Source organism: Penicillium verrucosum, assembly GCF_028828655.1.
Source record: "Penicillium verrucosum strain IBT 35672 chromosome Unknown utg000002l_segment0_segment0, whole genome shotgun sequence".
NCBI classification, from domain to species: Eukaryota; Fungi; Ascomycota; class Eurotiomycetes; order Eurotiales; family Aspergillaceae; genus Penicillium; species Penicillium verrucosum.
In genome coordinates, this window is record NW_026643211.1 from 4300835 (window position 1) to 4320543 (window position 19709).

At 49.4% G+C, this 19709-nt stretch overlaps 5 protein-coding genes across 5 annotated transcripts; 3 read left to right on the forward strand and 2 right to left on the reverse strand.

Annotated features, from left to right (window-relative positions):
* Positions 1 to 79: 79 nt before the first annotated feature.
* N7516_007246 (lysophospholipid acyltransferase) lies at positions 80 to 1937 on the forward strand (the record flags this gene model as incomplete). The annotated part of the gene is made up of 4 exons (XM_057219966.1): positions 80 to 101; positions 168 to 212; positions 275 to 1393; positions 1453 to 1937. The coding sequence occupies 4 exons, from the start codon at positions 80 to 82 to the stop codon at positions 1935 to 1937; spliced, it is 1671 nt and encodes a 556-aa protein (XP_057074057.1).
* Positions 1938 to 2741: 804 nt separating this feature from the next.
* Positions 2742 to 4925, reverse strand: N7516_007247 (putative serine-rich protein; the record flags this gene model as incomplete). Its single annotated transcript, XM_057219967.1, has 1 exon — positions 2742 to 4925. The coding sequence occupies one exon, from the start codon at positions 4923 to 4925 to the stop codon at positions 2742 to 2744; it is 2184 nt and encodes a 727-aa protein (XP_057074058.1).
* Positions 4926 to 6255: 1330 nt separating this feature from the next.
* On the forward strand, positions 6256 to 9238 carry N7516_007248 (CAAX prenyl protease RCE1; the record flags this gene model as incomplete). Its single annotated transcript, XM_057219968.1, has 7 exons — positions 6256 to 6307; positions 6360 to 6400; positions 6492 to 6872; positions 6938 to 7470; positions 7612 to 8305; positions 8365 to 8657; positions 8707 to 9238. The coding sequence occupies 7 exons, from the start codon at positions 6256 to 6258 to the stop codon at positions 9236 to 9238; spliced, it is 2526 nt and encodes an 841-aa protein (XP_057074059.1).
* Positions 9239 to 9942: 704 nt separating this feature from the next.
* N7516_007249 (Major facilitator superfamily domain general substrate transporter) lies at positions 9943 to 12621 on the forward strand (the record flags this gene model as incomplete). Its single annotated transcript, XM_057219969.1, has 10 exons — positions 9943 to 10109; positions 10175 to 10249; positions 10323 to 10359; positions 10422 to 10488; positions 10557 to 10768; positions 10819 to 10925; positions 10979 to 11243; positions 11312 to 11908; positions 12365 to 12490; positions 12559 to 12621. 10 exons carry the CDS (start codon positions 9943 to 9945, stop codon positions 12619 to 12621), a joined length of 1716 nt encoding a protein of 571 aa, XP_057074060.1.
* Positions 12622 to 13827: 1206 nt separating this feature from the next.
* N7516_007250 (lovastatin nonaketide synthase) lies at positions 13828 to 19614 on the reverse strand (the record flags this gene model as incomplete). The annotated part of the gene is made up of 3 exons (XM_057219970.1): positions 13828 to 14841; positions 15120 to 16550; positions 16621 to 19614. The coding sequence occupies 3 exons, from the start codon at positions 19612 to 19614 to the stop codon at positions 13828 to 13830; spliced, it is 5439 nt and encodes a 1812-aa protein (XP_057074061.1).
* Positions 19615 to 19709: the final 95 nt, after the last annotated feature.

Here is a 19709-nt window from a genome sequence, read left to right on the forward strand (position 1 = left end):
TTTCTTTTCTTCAACTCTCGTCTGATTTTTTGATTCTTCTTCTTGTTTTGTCTGTTTTCTCCTCTACAAGGTCAACAATATGTTGCCTTATGTAGATCAGAGTATGTCTACTTCCTACAAAGCTCTCTCAAAGCTCCTCGGTTCAACTAACACTCTTCTTCTTGCAGTATTTGAGGTACCAGCTCAATTGACTGGCGCATCAACTGATGAGCGTACGATCTTCCATTTCTATAAGCTCCCGACATTACTAGCAATTTCTGACCTCCAGCTCCAGTCAAGCTGATCGGCTCATTCCTCCTCTCCTACCCACTGGCCGCCCTCCTCAAACGTATCCCCGATGGCCAACCCTGGAAAAAGAATGTCTTTATTATCGCCGTGTCGCTGTTCTATATTGTTGGACTCTTTGACCTCTGGGATGGTCTACGCACCCTACTATACAGTGCCGCAGCCACCTATGCGATTGCCTACTACGTAGATGGATCATTGATGCCGTGGATTGGGTTCGTTTACTTGATGGGTCACATGTCAATCAACCACATTGAGCGTCAGAGGGCGGACGACAAATCGGCCGTTGACATTACTGGAGCGCAGATGGTCATGGTCATGAAACTTACCTCCTTCTGCTGGAATGTCCATGACGGCCGTCTGCCCAAGGACCAACTCTCGGATCCGCAGAAATACTCTGCTATTACGAAGTTCCCGGGTATTATAGACTATCTGGGTTACGTCTTTTTCTTCCCTTCTCTCTTCGCTGGTCCTTCCTTTGAATATGTGGACTACCGCCGTTGGATCGATACTACGCTCTTCGAAGTCCCCCCGGGCACTGACCCATCCAAGGTGCCACCCACCAGAAAGAAGCGCAAGATCCCTCGCAGTGGAAGACCTGCCGCAATGAAGGCCGTCGCCGGACTGGTCTGGATCTTCGCGTTCATCCAGTTGAGCTCATACTTTACCACCGACTTTGTACTTTCAGACGAGTTCTTGCAGTATTCCCTCCTGCGTCGCATTTTCACCGTACACATGCTTGGTTTCACTGCTCGCACCAAATACTACGGTGTCTGGGCTCTGACTGAGGGTGCCTGTATTCTATCCGGCATGGGATACAACAGCTTCGACCCGAAAACAGGCAAGGTTTTCTGGAACCGACTCCAGAACGTCGATCCGTGGGCTATGGAGACTGCGCAAAACTCGCACGCATACCTGGGCAACTGGAACAAGAACACCAACCACTGGTTGCGCAATTACATCTACCTCCGTGTCACGCCCAAGGGCAAGAAGCCCGGCTTCCGCGCCAGCATGGCTACTTTCGCTACCAGTGCCCTCTGGCACGGTTTCCACCCAGGATACTACATGACCTTTGTACTGGGCTCATTCGTTCAGACCGTGGCAAAGAGTAAGCACCAAGACGTCTCCATCGACCAATCCCTCCTCCCATAACTAACCACACAATAGACTTCCGCCGCTACGTGCGCCCCTTCTTCCTCACACCGGACGGCACCAAACCCACCGCAAACAAGCGCTACTATGACATCCTTAGCTGGCTAGCAACACAGCTAACCCTCTCCTTCACCGTCATCCCCTTCATCATCCTCAATTTCGACAAGTCCGTCACCGTCTGGTCCCGGGTCTACTTCTACGGTATCGTCAACTGCGCCGTCTCCCTAGTCGCCTTCGCCTCGTTCTCTCCACTTAGAAAATACCTCGTCTCGCAGCTGAAGAGCCGCAACCGTCCCCACGTCGCTCGTACGGCTAGCACCGAGTCCGTGCGCCCGCCTGTCCTCGGCTTGCCGAATGATCCCGAGCGTGACTTTGACGAGGCTGTTGCTGAGATCAAGGCCGAGATTGAGTCCCGTGGTAGACGGGGAAGTACGGTTAAGATGCCTACGGGTGAGGACTTGAAGGCTGCAGTCGAGCAGAAGATTGGGCGGAAGTTGTAGGTGGGAGTTGGCAGTTTTGGTTTGCGAACTGTGCGAGTGGTGGATTCATTGAACAGAGGGGGGATTGAATAGCCGTTGAATCGGCTTTATAGAACAGATAATTAGGAATGTTTCGTGTTTATTCTATTTAATAGTGGTGACTTGGTCGAGATTGGTCTCGTCTAGGTTTGAGGTGTCTATAGATGGTTTGCGCAGGAAATAGCAAGCTTTGGTTCGATTACTATTACTTTCCATACAGTTGAGTACATAACTATGTGTATATATATATATGTGGTAAAACCAGATTCAATATTTGGAGTCAATCAAATAAAAGGCAAATATAACAACAAGAAACATATATCCATTACGCTGATGTATAGCAATGCAAACCAAGGCAGTCGCCATGCATAGAAACGCAATTCCAGCAAACATATGAAACCACAGGTCAGTAGGCCAATGTTGAAAGCAGAAAAATGTAAAACAGAAGAGGATATTTATGTGCGTTGAAGTCGTGGAGTCGTTCAGAACAAATGTGCAAGCCGAGAAGAGAAAGAATCAAAAAGTAGAAGAAGAGCAAAGGGGGGAAGGCTGAATAGTCAATAATCAAAGAGAAGAGATCGCAGTAAGGAGAAAGTGTCTGCAGGATCCGAGAAGGGCAAAGAGAAAAGAAACCAGTCGACTGGTATGGGGGAGTTCAACCACCAAGGGGAAAAGAAGAAGAAAAAGAAGAAAAAGAAAAGCATCAAAGATAGTGTCAAATGATGAAAGGGAAAAACCCCAAGTCGTAAAAGCGTAAAAAGAAAGATCGCTGTGTAAATAAAAGCCCTAAAAGCCCGAGGTAGTGCCAATAACAGCAAGCACAATAATAATAACCAGAATAACCACCCCGAGAGAAATCATCCATCGATTAAGATTCCTCCACCAACGTGCATTATCCCTCCTCCTCTGCTGCAAATTCACACACTGAGCCTCGAGCGCATTACCAACATCCGACGCAACCTCGAACTCAACCATCTGCGCAACCTTCGGTTTAGGCGGCAGGGGCAGGAACGCTGCAACACACCAGGCAGGCGGGAAAATAAATCCCAGACAGAACGAATAGACCTGTATATTTCGACGGCCGAGAACAGGCTCGTGGCGCGAGTCGAGTGAGGGCGGACGCCACCTACTTGTCGAGCGTTGTAGGACACGTCGGTCGGGTATGAGATGTGGTGACCAGCTGTGTCGGAGACGGTGGAGATGGCTGCCGGTGAACTCGCCGTCTTCGGGTTGGGGAGATGGAACCCAGTGGGCGCGTGGATCGCGGGGGTCACTTTCCAGCCGACGTTGGGGGATTGGTTGGGGATTGCGTTGTGGGGAGGGAGAACGTGCTGGGGAGGGAGAACGGGTATGTTCTGGGGAGCGGGGATGGGGGATGTTGAGGGGGCCTGGGACTAAATTGAAGACGCTGGAGTTTGAAGTTCCGGGTCTGGTTGATGGTGGACGACTAGGGTCGATCATTGAGAGAGTGGAGTTTAGACCCATTGGTTCGCGGAGGTAGTAGACTTTTGCCCATGTTGGGAGGATGTTGAGGATTGTGCTTGAACCTGTTCCTGGGCGTTGGAGGCTGCGGGTGCTGTTGCTCCGTTTCGAACCCGAGGAGAGGCTTTGGGAGAAGATTGGGCGGGTGGGGAGTTTGGTTAGGCTGTCGAGACGTTCGTCTTCGCTGTCGTTTGACGGGTTGACGAGCCAGACGGAGGACCTGGTGTTTTCTGTTGCTAAGGCTGCTTGTGGCGGTGGGGTTGGCTCTGCCATTTCGCGGTCTGAGTCTGTGTCTGGTTCTCCGGCGAGATTGGTTGATTCGTCGGCGGACCAGATGGACGAGACTGTTGAGAGATGCGGGTTCCAGCGTCCTGATGCCAGGTGAGGATTGCAACGTCCGGAGGCAGGACCAGGGGTGAAGTCGCGTTCTGATGGAGCTGATGTACCGGCGCGGGAGCTTGAAGATGATGGCGCGCGAATACGTGGGTATTGAATAGGAACTCCATTGTCGATGGCTGCCTGCAAGTCAGAAGCGGAGCGGAGACTGCGAGAAGATGATGTTGCTGATTGAGAACGGCCGCCTGATGGTGCCCTGGATGATGAGTGGAACGAGGCTATGGATTGGGCCAGCGGGCTCGAGTGGAATGAGGCTATAGACTGAGCGGGCGGACTGGAGTGGAATGACGGGGATCCATAGGATTGCTCGGATGAGGCTGGTTGGAAGGCGTTTTGGAACCAGGGTGCAGAGCCGACGTGTCTGACGACGGTTCCTCGGGAGTTATATGAAGAGAGTGAATTCGTTCGCGGGTCTGACTCCGAGGATGCTGTAGCCGGACGGTGGAAGTTCATGCTCGAGTTATCCAGCATAACAAAGTTGGGGCTTGATGGGGCCCCAATTTGTTCGAGAATAGGACTGGAGTAGTCCGTTACGGACTCGGCAGAGGACTTTGGCGACATAGATGGCTCGGAGACTACGGCTTTTATCGTTGGGGTGGTCGTCGGCAAGACCATCATATCGTCGTCGGAGAACTCGGCTTCTGAACTCTCGGATCCATAGTCTGGTGCTTTTCCCGAAACGTCTGGCAGCGATGACTTGCTCGAGGATGGGTCATCATCCCACAACTGCGGAGGTGAGTTACCGGTATCCACGGTGGAGGACACATCCCAGCTACCAATTGAGTGATCTCTGGGGCTGTTGGGTGCAGGTTGGCTGAAGGTCGGTGGGGAATACGCCGACGTGGATGGTCCAAGGTGGTGATCTGAATAGCTGAAACCGGTGTCTGATATGTATTGTTGTTGTCTGCCGGGGAGCGGCAACAGAATCTGCTCGGGCTTGGTTGGGAATGGGGTAGCGGTGTACATATCGAGGTCTTCATCCGGAACCATGCGTAATGACTGGGTTGGTGATTTTTCGTTTGTGTGAGAGGGAGTACGCTCGTGTAATGCCCTTCGCGCGCGCGGCGAGGTCGACCGAACGGGAAAAGACATTATTTGGAGACCCTTAAGAGCATTGATTGAAAAGATCGAAAAGCACAAGCGAAGTCGAAGGCGATTGTCGAACCAAAATTGGTAAACAAGATGTCAAAAATGAGTGGATTTGTTTTGTTTTTCCGAGTATTCGAGTATTCGAGGTAAGGAATGTGGTGACCCTGGATATCAAGGATTGTATAGGCTGATATTCATCAAAAAAAAGAGCGTAGGTTCGTCAGAGATTAGTTCGTTTCAAACATCCAAGGCCATTAAAAGAGTGACTGGCAGGAAAACAATCATTAAAACGTTTCAAAACAAAAAAAGGACAAAAAAAAGGGACCAAAAAGCACAGAACGAGAAGTAAAGAAAGCAAAAGTCACAGAAGGAAGGTGAGACAACTTGGGGGAAGGGAGGAATTTTGTCGGTGAGCGTCTAAGCAAGTGAGATCTTAGACCGTGGGATGCAGGGGATTGACAGTTGTGGCTCTTAACGATTGGCCTAAATCAAAAGTACTGGTCAATTGGAATAGCAATTCATGCAATTCATGCAATTGATTTTTTCTTTTCTTTTTTGCTTCTTGATTGTGGTGGTGGTGGTTGTTCTTGTTCTTGTTCTTGTATTTGGACTGTGTTGATATTTCCTCTATACTCGGCTATCATCTTTAATATATATATATAAATCCTATCCTATTAGTCCTATAAATCCTTAATTAATGGAGTATCCGGCCAGAGCCACACTTGACTCCTTGAAACATCTTTCCTTATTTAATCGCCCTGTTTTAAGTGGAGCTGGTGTGCGTTGTCAGTGATGAACTGCCACTAGTTAATAGCCCATCTCCCTGACAGAACGGGCAGAACAGAACAATAATCATATGCTCATTGCCAATAGATCTTTGCTTCCCTCGTGATCGGAGAATAACCGTCCACGATCCCTCGCATTGACTTACATTTGAGATGAGAAGAGACTCAAGGGGGTTGGGATGAGAGAGCTCACATCCTGTTTTTTTTTTTTTGTTTTTTTTCTTTTGCACGGTCCACCAGTTCGAATCGAGTTTTGCTTTTTTAATGAACCCCTGTTCATTTCTTAGATACTGTTCGAGGATATATATCTATATATATATATAGAATCAATATCAAAAGGGAGAGAAGAGGAAAAGAAGAAAAGAAAAGAACAATCGCAACAAATTAACATTGAAGTGTGTGATGACAGTACCATACTGTATTATACCATTTCCATCCAATCATCACCTGTCAAATTGTACGGTATCAGGAACAAAGAAACCAAGTCATCCCTTTTTTCTCTTCTCATCTGAAAAATCCATAAATAGCAACTTGAACCTCCTCCGATCATGGCACCTCTAGGGATAATGGCTCAGCTCAGGAGTCTATACTCCAAGCAGGGTAGGTCAGGGGTAAATCTAAAAAAGAAATATCCCAACTAACACGAAACCAGATGAACCTGCCTTGTCAGAGCACACGGTCGCTTTTCTATCTGTATGTAGAACTCCTAGAAACATCAGAAAAGAAGAAAAAAAAAAAAAAAAAAAAAACTTATATCTCTAAATCCTATCTAACTCCCATATAGGTCCTCCTCACACTACTCTACGTGGTCCCATTCTACCTCTCCCCAACAACCCGCCCATCCCCAAGTCTCAGTCGCGATGCCCCGTCCGTGATCCGCGCCCGCATCCGCGCCGTCACGGGCTCATGTATCGTGAGTTCCGTCCTGGTCCTCTGGTTCATCGTCGAAGAGGATAATTCCTCCCTCAATGCCGGTGCCAGACTCCTCGGCTGGTGGCCCGTCGGCCTGCTAGAGACCCTTCGCAGTCTTCTCCTAACCGCCATTCTATTCATCGGTCCGCTCTTTGAGCGTGGCATTGTCGAGGGCGAATGGAAGTTCTGGTTCCGTCGTAGTAGTCTGTCCGAATGTCTGGGTGGCTGGATTGGTTGGAGGAATTATGTCGCGGTAAGCACTTCCTTTTTCCTTTTCTGTCCTTTTTGTATCAAACAAACAAATCTAATATCACCCAGGGCCCCTTCACCGAAGAAGTCATGTTCCGATCCGCGATGGTCCCGCTACATTTACTAGCACACACCTCGCCGGGCCGAATCGTGTTCCTGGCGCCGCTGTATTTCGGCATCGCGCACGTGCACCACTTCTACGAGTTCGGTCTCACGCACCCAGATACGCCAGCTATAGCTGCGCTGCTGCGGTCACTCTTCCAGTTCGGCTACACCACTATTTTCGGCTGGTATGCGACGTTCGTGTATTTACGGACGGGCTCGTTGCTGTCCGTGGTTCTCATCCATAGTTTCTGTAACTGGTGTGGATTGCCGCGGTTCTGGGGACGGGTTGAGGCGGGTGAGACTATTGGTCCTCCTATGACTCGGGGTAAAGAGGATTCTGATGATGTCAAAATTGGGGTCAGCGGTAACGGTGGTGGATTGGGTATTGGGTGGACGGTTGCTTATTATGTGCTTCTTGTTGCTGGGGCGGTTGGTTTTGCTCAGGGATTGTGGCCTTTGACGGAGTCTCGGCATGCTCTGGTTTCGTTTTCGGGGAAGTCGGTTTAGGTTATGACTTGTGACTTTCGGGGTCTAGCTTTGGTACATTTTGGTTTGCTTCCGGCGTCATCTTCATAAGGGCTGTTTACTGTTTATATTTGGTGTTCTGTCGATACAGTATAACCTAACACTTTGAGTAGATACAAGGCCGTGCAATCCAGGAGAAAGCAGCCCACAATATCATGCCTTGCCTCTCAGGCGCTGACACCGTCCGATACACGTGCATCCGTACTCGAAGAAGACCACTCCTCAATCTTCACTCCAACCCAGGTACCACTCGCCTCGGCCATCGAAGTTGAAAACAGCATGGGCGCGGACAACACCCTGTTAGACTTATACTACGAATACTTTCATCGCAGCCATCCCTTCGTTCTACCGAGGCACAATCTTCAAGCGAAGCTAGCATCAGGATGCTCCAGCCTGCGAGCACTGCTCGCCGTCATGCAATATATTGGTTCATCTTACGGGGAGTCTTCCTCGCAAAGAGAGAACATGCTAGACGAGCAACTTGTTGATGTGGTGGATGGATTCGTAGTTCAAACGACGTTATTAATGGCACTGACCAAGAGCATGTGTGCCGAACGAGCTGCCTCCGAAGCGCTTCTGGCAAAGGCGATTGAGCAAGCCAGGCTGATCGGCATGAACACCAAAGCTTTCGCCGATGTGGCCGCCGAGAGCGACCCCGTGCTCGCCGAGAGCTGGAGGCGGACATGGTGGATGCTTTATTTGTCCGACCAGAACTTTTCCGTTATTCGCTACGACTTCATTACGTCGATATATGATACGGACCACGATGTCGATCTGCCTTGTGATGACCTCAACTACTGCTCCACGGTAATATTGTTTCCGTGTGATGTGACATATATTTCGATTACTGAATAGTAGAACCCTAGGATATACCACGAACGACGCCCTCCTCCACCGATTACCGAAACCGAGAGTACGCGCTGGACACCATACGCTTCTCATCATTTGCCTATCTTATCGATGCAACGCGTATTTTTGTCTCCTCGTTGAGAGTGGCAACTCAATACGAAAACCCGTACAAGGCGGAAATCCTCTGTAGCGACTTGGAGGCCTCTGTCGTCGGTTGGTTTGTCATGCTTCCGTCCGACAAATGGCAGCTTGCCGTACAGCCTGTTCTCCTAGACCAGCTCATGTTCCAAGCTCACATGATGATGTACACGTATGCATCCCCGAAGAAAGAATGCTCGATGATTATACTAACAACACAGAGCTCTGGCGTATATTCATCGGCCGTTGTCGAACCTCCAACACGATCCCGCTGAAGATTTGTCAAGCTGTGGCACACCTCCACCACCTCTAGTCTCTAGCGCGATAACTACGGGCGCATTCAATCATAGAACACACTCAGACAAGCTATTCCAAGCCGTCCGCAATCAAAACCAGTGCTTGACCATCCTGCCTCTAGGTGCCGCTCAGCTCTCGCCCTTTCTCATTTGTATGATAGCGTGCTGCACGATTGCCTACCTGGTCGCCTGCAAGTCGGGATTCACACCACAAGAGGTTGAGGTGGCGCGGTCGCGCATACGAGTCTGCCTGGGCACGCTCAAACACTACGAAGATATCTGGCCCAGAGCTAAGAATATCCTGCATGAGCTGCGAGTTATCGCCAATGCTCTTATGCGAGAGGATTCTGTCCCTCTGCCACCAAGCACCGGATTTGACCTCCTCGCGGAACAGGATGCCATGGTTGCTAATTTATTTGACGGAGAGTGGTTTAATGCAATAGGAACCATGACCTAAGGCAATTTCAATGGTGCATTTTGGTCGGAGCACCATATATACCTGCACCTCCATCGGGTAAACGAAATATGCTTAAAAACACTTTCAGTTGAGAACAAATTCCGCTCTTCACCTTCTTGAGACGAAGCACCAACCCAACCCATCTTCAATTAACTATATTCCGTATACCTGCAATCGTTGATGGTATGCGCAAGTATACTAAGAAGGTATTCGCTCACACTGCGGGGTGGAAAAGCTCGGAACAAAGAGCGTATTAGCTGATAAAGGGTATTTTTTCGGAACACCTAGAACAATGTAAAAGTAGGGAGTATGCACTTTAGTGTTCATATTTAGTAGTGGAAGCCCAGTCGTCGCACTTCAAAAACGTGAGCCACTCGGGGTAACACTGCTCCCGCCGCCTGAACACCGATACAAACAAACCAAAGGGTGTAGATGAATGTCATCGAGTAGAAAAATCTGGATCCCTATTTCTGTTCATAACTAAGTTCTGTTGCGGTTGGACGTGGATAATCCCGAATAGCCTAATGGTGGGTCATACAAACTCCGACGTTGAGATGATTCCGAATTGCCTAACCGGAAATTGGTTCTTCTCGGAGAATTTAAGGAGAGTGCAAGAAATATTTCTCTTATTTATTGGCCTACCGTGTGCACTTGTGTTTTAATCATCATATCGTTCGTGCAATCGAGACAGAGAGAGAAACGAGATGGCGTATCTCTTTCGGACAACAGCACTAGGTGCATTTGCTCGACTAGTTACCGGAAACAAAGTCATTGGATTTCCAACCGAAAAGCATAAGTACTGTACCGGCGAAAACTCGAGCTTCGCTGAGAACAAAGAGGAAAAGGAGGAACTCTGGATTCCAGTGACATGGTGAGCAACGGTTTTATCCATCTTATTTGTGGACACCGTAACGTGCATACTTACATGATAAATAGGGTATCCGATGAGGATATAGAAAACCCTCACAACTGGTCGACAACAAGAAAGGTGGCGGTGGCGTTTCTTATTTGGTGAGTTAGATACACAACCCATTTAGCTGACCAGTTGTTAATCGGCGTGTTGGTAGTATCTACACATTCACAGTATACTGTGGATCATCAATATACGTCCCGAGCGAAGAGTACGTTAGCACACATCTATCATATGAACGAAGGGGTTATGTTGTTGACTTGACACAGGCAGGTAATGGAAGAGTTTGGCGTTTCAGAGGCCGTCGCCTCCCTGGGCCTAGCTCTCTACGTCCTCGGTTGTGAGTGTTGTCAATATATCTTCAATCAGACTGAAAGTACTTGATCAAATACTAATATGGGGGATTAGATGGCATTGGGCCCCTTCTCTTCTCTCCGTTGAGTGAAATTCCGCATATTGGCCGGAACCCCGTCTACATCATCACATTCGCCATCTTCATTGCCCTGTCGGCCATAGCCGCGATATGCAAAAGCTTTGCGGGGTTCCTAGTCGTGCGCTTTTTACAGGGCTTCTTTGGCAGTCCCTGTTTGGCGACCGGGGCAGCGTCCCTAAGTGACATGGTATGCTCGACGGCATCTATAACTACAACAAAGCTGACGGAAAACTGCAGTTTTCAGTTGTATATGCGCCGTACACCCTGGCGGCGTGGTCCGGTGCTATGTACTGTGGCCCTGCGCTTGGTCCGTTGCTATCTGGATTCTCCGTATCTGTCAAAGGGTAAGGCTGTCTTGCATCTAGCTGTCAGAACCTACTAACAAGGAGGTTGCTAGTTGGCGCTGGTCTATGTGGGAGATAGTCTGGCTCGCAGGCTTTGTCTTCGTCCTGCTTGTGTTGTTTCTTCCCGAGACATCGGCACCAACACTACTGTTCTACAAAGCCAAACGTCTCCGGCAAGAGACCGGTTCGGACCGATTTGTCACCGTCGATTCCTTGCGGTCTAAGGGCGTCTCGCGCAGCCAACTAGTGAAGCTTGCGCTTATTAAACCATTCGAGATCACCCTCAAGGACCCTGCCATTGCGTTTGCGAATTTTTATGTAGGTTCTACTTGTTCAAAGCTTGCGCTGATTTGGATATTGTGATGGTTTACTGACAGGAGATTCAGACCTCTCTTACATACGGCATCTACTACTCCTTCTTCGAAGTAATCCCCATTGTATATCCTACCGAATACGGCTTCAACATTAGCGAGACTAGCGTGGTCTTTGTCTGCGTTCTCATCGCATGCATCATCGGTGCAACTTGGTACTGCAGCTGGTACCGTGTCTTCGTCCAGCGCCGCTTCGAGCGACTCGGCACTTTCGACGTTCAGGAGACCTTTCTACGCCCCGGCCTCGTGGGCGTGTTAGGCATTCCAATCGGCATGTTTCTCTTCGGATGGGCGGCGCGTGCATCGGTTCCCTGGCCCGTGCCGACACTCGGTGTCGTCATCTTTTGCGGGTGCTCATTTGTTGTCGGGTTGGGTATCTTCCTACACCTCCCGTTGAGCTATCCGGAGTACGCGGCAAGCCTGTTTGCGGCCAACGATGCGCTACGAAGCTCATTCGCGGCGGGTGCGGTGCTTTTTGGGCGGCCGCTATATCTGAACTTGGGGGTAGGGAAGGGTTGCACCTTGCTTGGAGGGTTAAGCATCCCCCTTGTGGTAGGATTTTGGTATTTGTTCATGTATGGAGACAAGTTAAGGAAGAAGAGCAAGTTTACTGTCCATGCGTAGACAGACGGGCATACTCACCATGACTTTTTTTTTTCAAAATAGCAAAATAGAAAAAAAAACATACAACAGTGAGGATTCGCTGGTGGTCACCCACCCAACTACCAACTCACCGGCGTGTGGCTTATATGCGGCAGATAGTCGGGTGGCTGCCGCCCGGGTGAGTTTAGGGTGAGCACCGCTTTAGCGTCGCGCGACTAGGGTGAGATAGGGTCAGTGCGCAATAGATAGGGTGAGAATCCGGGTGAGAGCGGGTGAGAATCACCCTTCGTCGCGCGACCACTGCACTGACCCTCTGTCGCCTACGCTTATGCAGCATTAACTATTGGATAGTCTTGATCAGGCTGAAACAGTGCTTTCTTGGCACTTGCGGATCCCATTGAATCCCAAACCAAGGTTAGCCAACAGAACGGCGAGGCCGACTTATATCGCCTTGCGCAAAAGTAGTCTTATATCAACACGACAGCTCATCCGATCGAGGAGCTCTTCGCAGCCCGTGGATCGTATACAGGTACGCGCGGCCTCATTAGTATCCGTTCATCCGTGCCGAGACCGGTTCGCTACATGACGACTGTAAGTGGACTAATAATATCAGAGAATCACCCTCCAAACGGGCCAGGCTGACTTTAATGTTGCCCTAGGCTGATGAGGCTATTTTGGAACTTGGAACTCAGCAGTATGGTGCTTCGATGCTCGCAGACTAGGTCCGATTAATCGCTGTAGCCAGGTTTAAAAGTTAGTATGTAGTAGTAAAGGGAGTTGGTGGATGAACACAAACAAGTCCCGGCTGTTAACTAACTAAGCACAGTTATAACTAACCTATATGGGCCTTGATGTGGTTGTTAAAGGGGGTACGGCCCTTATGGGGAGACTTATTCAACAACTCCCTAGATGTGAGATAGGGATTTATACAATCAGCCATTTGTGGATGGGCCCAACCCTTGCCTAATATTTTCGGTTGTTTCATATAAACTTATTTCTGTACTCTTGTTCCAATTTATGAGTTCATGAAAGACTTGTTACGAAAGTGGTCGGGTCACAATTAAACTGGTTAATCAAGCGATACTTCCAGGGCTGACTTTTAGGGCGATAGCATTGTGTATTTGGCAATATCATCCCCCTTATTTAAATAGTGGGCCTTGGTGAATACGAGACTCGCTTGCTGAATACGTTAATTCAGGCCGGCAGGCCAAATATAGGCACCAAGGCATCAACATTTACCGGAAATAGGGGTTTGGCAGCTGGAGCCTATACCGCTGCGTAACTAAGGGCCATTTGTCCAGTGCTAAAATGAAGAAATTCGTTTCTTCTATGGTCTCAATGCCTGGTTTCGTAAAGATCACCCCTTCGAAACATTGACATGCAAATGGAGCATTTTGACCCCGAGATTATTCCCCTGAATTTTCCCCTACTCTCGAGTCTTCTATGGCTATAATTCGAGCATTTACTGTCTTACAATCTAATTTACCGTCTACATAGTTAGCCCTTGCACGCCGGTACTGCCTCTTTACCACATTGGATCTTGTGTATGAGTGACAACAATCTACAACTACACAACCCTTTTGATTTAGGTGCCAATCACCATGTGCGCCTGCGTATGTAGCGGTTCGCTCCTCTAAGCCCCGACTTCCTAATTTCTTGATACCCATCCTCCCTTTCTATAGGGGTTGCAGGTGAGGCATTTCTATCATTTTCCAGATCAGCGAGCTTTTTAGTTCCGCCACTCCTTTCCTAATGTACGGATTCGCAAATATTCTGAGCTTAATATACAGGCTGCAAAATTTAATCGCATTGAGGTAAATGATAATCATATTAATGTAGCCCCGAAGGGAACGACTATTCTTCAAACAAAGTACAAAATTAGCATTACAGTTTAGAACAACTATGAATGCCTAGCAAAGTCATGTGGGTCACTCTTTCCACAATGCCCGCAGATATGCCTCATCTATGGCCGGGCAAATCACCAAATCTTCCGCACCGGCTAGTGCAGCATCAGTGCAACTTCGATCCAACACAAACATATTATGACCCTGCTGGAAATAATCACCCAGGACCTCTCGGCGTAACTGTTCGTCCTCACCAGCATTGCCTTGGGTTGAGTTTGCAAGCCAGTCATCCACGCTGACATGTTGCCCAATCTGACCCGCGTCATCATCGCCACGGATGAGCCCTACCAGAGCCGGAAGTTGATCCAGAGGAAGGGGCCTAGGGTTGGTGATGTGGAAGACTTGAAGACCTCGAGTTGGGGAAATGGCCTTCTGAGAATTCCTCCGTTGCACCGAAAGCCGGGAGAGAACATCCACGAGGTAGTTCACGGGAACGAAATCGACCACGAAAGGATGATCCGTTGTTCCGGCCTTTGGAATGACGTTGTGGCGAATCATGTCTAGAATCATGCCTCGGACGAAGTCATTTTGGGAGGACGCGACGCCAGTGCTAGTGTTGCCGGTACTGCTGGAGGCTCGGTAGATGGTGATTGGGAAGCCTCGATCTGCCGCTCTTGTGAGAAGCATTTCAGCTGCCCAGCGAGACTTGAAGTAGCCATGCTGGCTTGTGGGCTGAGGAGTAAAATGACCTGCGTTGTTTTCGAGGATATTAATGGAGGGAAGGGATCTTTGAGTGTCAGACCAGGATTGGAGGTGGGGAACACTCCAGGTCGATAGGTAGTGGATGTCGCTCCCTCCGAGATGGGATAGCTCAATGAGGGAAAGGATAGAGGTAGTGTTGATATGCTTCAGGTCGTGGAAGGATTTGAGCAGGGAGACCTCTGAGGCGAGATGGTAGATGGTCGATATCGACCTTCCAAGATGCTCAAATTCAGTGGGTGAGAGCCCAAAATTGGACTCTTGACCCAAGAATCCATTGATTACATGAACACGAGTGAGAATTTGCTCACCCGTTAGTGTTTCGTTGATCAATCTGCTCTCCAATAGCAACGTGAATATACGGGCATGGTCGAGGGGGAATGCATGCCCAAGACGTGGATTATCACCCCAGGATGCTGAACAAGCAGATGGGCCAACAAATGAATCCCCTGAAATGTATCCGCGCCAGTGAGGAGTATATTAGTCATATCGGACTTTACCCCGGAAGCCAAAGGATAATAACGAGTATGGTTTGGCAGGCTAGTCTCCATGAACCAGTCGACGTGATCTATATTTCCTTCATGGGAGGTAGTGGATCCAAGAGCCCTTCCATGTACCAGATGGGCTAGTTGCATTGGCGTCGGTCCCCCAATCATGTCCTGCAAGCTGAGAGAGATATTCATTGCTGCTCGGAGCTTGGATTGGAGACGGAGGAGAAGAATGCTCGAGCCCCCCATTTCAAAGAAATTGGCCGTCGGTTGGACAGGGGTGTCCAGCTTGAGTACTTCCTGCCAGATTTGATTGACCTTCTTGATGGTACTTTCACTAACCTGCTCCGCCGGGGCTTGGCCACTGTGCAAAGAGGACTTCTGACTTGAATTCATCGAGGCTGTGCCATCCAAATCTGGACGGATGAAATCCATATCAAGTCCGAGAAGGGCTCGTCTATCTGTCTTGCCACTGGAGTTGGTTGGTAGTTTCTCAATAAACTGATACACGTTGGGAAGCATGTAATGACTGAGTGAAGACTTGGCGCGTGAGGACAGAAGCGTGGCGAATCTGGTCTTGTCAACCACAGTTGTCATAGGCTGCTTGGGAACAATGAAAGCGACAAGCCAGCGGTCGTCTGTCATTGAGCTGGAGTCATCGCCTGTTGAATAGGCCACGACTGCAAGATCGACAACGCCTTGGGCCTCATCCGGTGATGTAGACCGGTGCAGGACATGTTCAATCTCACCAAGATCGATTCGATATCCACGCAGCTTAATTTGTTTGTCGCCGGAGATGCGACCCAGGAATTCCAGGTTTCCGTCAGGCAGGAAACGGCCCAAGTCTCCAGTTCGGAAGAGGGTCGTCCATCCACGCTTCTTATCGTGCGCAGAGGCAAATGGGTTGTCCATGAACTGCTTACGGTTGACCTCGAGGCGATTCCAGTACCCGGTCGCTACTTGGGGGCCTCCAATGCAAATTTCCCCGATGAAGCCCCCCGGTAGGGGATTCATGCACCCATCCACGATATAATGTCGGCATTTTCCAAGAGATTTGCCGATGGGGATGTTAATAATATCATCCTCCGGCCAGCGGACCGGATGGAGAGTAGTCTGGACAACTGCCTCAGTTGGGCCCCAAGCATTATACAGAGTTGCCGGGCATTGCAACCGGTAGAATGCATCCGCGAGGCGTGAGGGCAATCGTTCTCCACATAGCAATGCAATACGATAGTCGGGACATGCCGCCAAGGCCGCACCGTTATGCTCTATCACCAGAGCAAATTGAGTTGGGGTGAAGTAAGTGACGGTCACAGACTCTTGGCGCATATATTCACCAAGAAGCACGGGATCATGTCGTATCCCCATGCTGGCAATGCAAAGCTTAGCGCCGATGGCCAGCGATGACCAAAGCTCCACCACAGAAAGGTCGAAAGAAGGTGAGATCTGGTGTAGAAACCGGTCGTCGGGGCAAAATTTGAACTTTTCCTGCATCGCTGCCAGCATTTCGTGAACATTTTGTTGGGAAATTGGAACACCCTTGGGTGTACCACTACTACCCTAAATCATTGGACAGCCAATGGTTAGCGCTTTCGGTCATTCTCCAGCTTGCCGTGTAGGGTCAACTCACCGAAGTATACATCACATAGAAAGGATCACCATGCAAAGTCTGATGAAGATCTGCCAGCCCTTGCGAGCTCGTGGCTTTCTTGATGCTCATCGTATCATAATGTCCTTCAGCCTGGGAGCGAATTTTGGAGGATAAGATGCTGCACGCCTCATCGAAAAGCAGTAAATCAATGCCGGAATCGTCAGTGATGAATGCCAGGCGTCCCACAGCCATGGTGGAGTCCATTGGAACATAACCACATCGGTTGAACAAAACTCCCAGCATGGCGGTCACCATGTCAATACCCGGGGTGGTGAGTATCCCAATGCGTTGCCTAGGCCCAATACCTGCACTCTGTAGCGAAAAGGCCAATCGACGAGCGGAGTCAACCAGAGAACTATAAGTAATGGCCTGACCCTCCGACGTCGTGATGGCAATGGCATTCCGTTGCATCTCTGCGACATGGAGGATTTGTCCAGCTAGGCTCGGATGCTGCCGAGAATCAGACCCTGAATTGCCATTCCAGAAATCGTCTCTCAGTCGCTCAATCTCCTTGGGACCGGATAAAATGACTTCATCGATCGGCTGTCGGTGGTCCTGAATGAGGCTCGAGAGGAAAGTCTTGAAGTTTTCAAGGAAAACGTGCATATCGGTGTCTCCATATAACGTGGTGGAGTATTCCAGCTGCAGTTGAAGGGCATTATCCGGGTCTTCTCGAGCTCGAAGAGTCAGTTCACAACCAGAAACCATATCTTGTGCTTCAGTCTTCTGAAAGACAAAGTCTTTAGTCTGATAAACTTCTTGGCCATCCGGTTGCTGATAGTTGATCATAACCTGGCCCAATGGGAAGTGACTAGTACTTCTATTCTGTTGGGTTTCCGTGACAATCAGGTCAAATGGCACAGCACTGTGGGACATGGACTCTAAAATACGGTCCCTTGTAGATAACAAAAGAGTTTCGAAGCTGCCCTCACATGTGCTTTGGCACCGAATCGGGGTCACGTTGACAAAGAATCCCAGCACGTCGCTTAAGTCCGCATGGGGTCGATTTCCATCCACCATCAAGATCGTCAGATCTTTGTCCGCAGTGTAGCGGTAGAGAAAGGCCCGGAAGGCGGCGAAGAGAAATTGGAATGGGCTGGCTTTGGACTGCAAGGAGATCCGCTTCATACGTTTGAGTTGACTTGGGCTTACCTCTGCCGTGGTGGTCGCCCGGCCATAATCATCCCATGAAGGCCGTTCCGACTTGGCGAATGGTAGCAGCTCACAGCTGGAAGGCATTCCAGATAGCTGATTCTTCCAAAATTCGATTTCCGAACTCATGGAGCTCGTTGACAGAAAGTCATTATGCCACAGAGTGAAGTCTGCGTAGTTCAACTTGGGACTTGGGATAGTGCTGATGTTTCCTCCCTGACCAAGGGTGTCGTAAATTGCGGATAGCTGCGTTATCAATGGCTGTGTGTTACTTCGGTCCGTGCAGATGTGGTGCATTATGAGCACTAAGGCAAAGTCATCTTCATTGATTTTGACCAAAGTTCCATCAATCACCTCCCCCTCTTCGATTTTCATCTGCTTCATCTTCAGAGCCGCAACAAGGGGCTTCAGGGCTTGGGTTGCATCTTCGTTTTCAGATACATCTTGACATTTGAGAATGAATTCTCGATCGTGCATTACTCTTTGCTCGCCATACTCCTCTCCCTCCTGGTATGCGGTCCGCAAAATTGGATTCCTGAAAATCAGCTCCGAAATTGATTTCTCAAGGATATTATGATCAGGCACTCCATGAAGATACATGACAACTGGAAGATTCAGTAGGGACTTGTCTGCAGCGAGCATGTGAGAGAACCATAAGCGGGTCTGAAAGGTGGACAGGGGGAGTGGCTGCGACAAGTCTGCTTTCGGGACGTTCAGAGCCTGCGGCGTAGCGCCAACTTGTGGTGAGGAAGCACTTGTATTCTGTGGCCCGGACCGAGGAGCTTTGCGCTCTTGCGTACCAAAGATAGTCACGCATTTATCTACCAAGGCTCTGATAGATGGGGCTGAAAGCACATCAAAGAGTGCTATGTCGACTCCCAGGGCTTTAGTAAACCAGTTGCGCAGCTCGATGGCCACTAATGAGTCTAGTCCATAAACTGGATCTGCCGGCTTGAGTGATTCGGGCGACAGACCAAGTAGAATGGACAGCTTGTTGACAAATCGCTCCAGAATGAGATCGAATCGCTCCAGAGGATCTGTGACCTGCTGAAATACAGCCAACAGACTCGTTTCTCCTCCAGCTCCTCGCTGGCCAGATTGCACGTTGAAGTCATGGTTGCGATATAGATTTTTGAAGATAGATCTTTTGGCCCAAAATACATCGTCACGTGCAAGAGTGACGCCTGTCAGGGTCTGGTACAAGGCAACTCCATTCAAAGAGACTTGCGAGGGGCTGTGCGAGAAGATGGCATTTTCTACTTGGTAGAGCAGCTCCTGTCGGTTAACCCCATCATAGCCTATATCCTCCATGAATCGTTCCAGCGCGGCATCTTCAGCTGCAACACCGTGCCCAGTTATACGCCCACAGTTCATAGTGGAAGCAGGTAGGCCAAGCTGTCGGCGATAGCCCATCAGGCTGTCCAGATACGCATTCGCAGCGGCATAATTGGCCTGCGCTTTACCGCCGAAAAATGCGGAAATGGAGGAGAAGCATACAAAGAAATTGAGTGGGATACCCATTGTCGCGTTATGTAGGTTATACGCCCCCTGAACTTTTGGTTGAACGCATTTCTGCCACTGAGAATAAGTCATGCTCTGCAGCGGGGCATCGGCCAAAACCATGGCAGCATGAATCACGCCGCCTAGATTTTGAATCTTGCTGATGCAGTTTTGTACATCGGTGGGGTTGGCGACGTCCCCTTTGTACACGGCGACCTTGACACCGCGTGTTCGTAGCCATGAAACTGTAGATTTTGCCTCCTCACGATCTTCACCGGATCGCGAGAGGATGGCCAGGCTTCTGGCTTGTCGCTGCATCATCCACTCAACCAGGCTGCGTCCCAAACCTCCCAAGCCACCAACGATGAGGTAAGTCTTGGTTGGACTGAGTTGATTTTTTAGGGTATTCCAAGTCG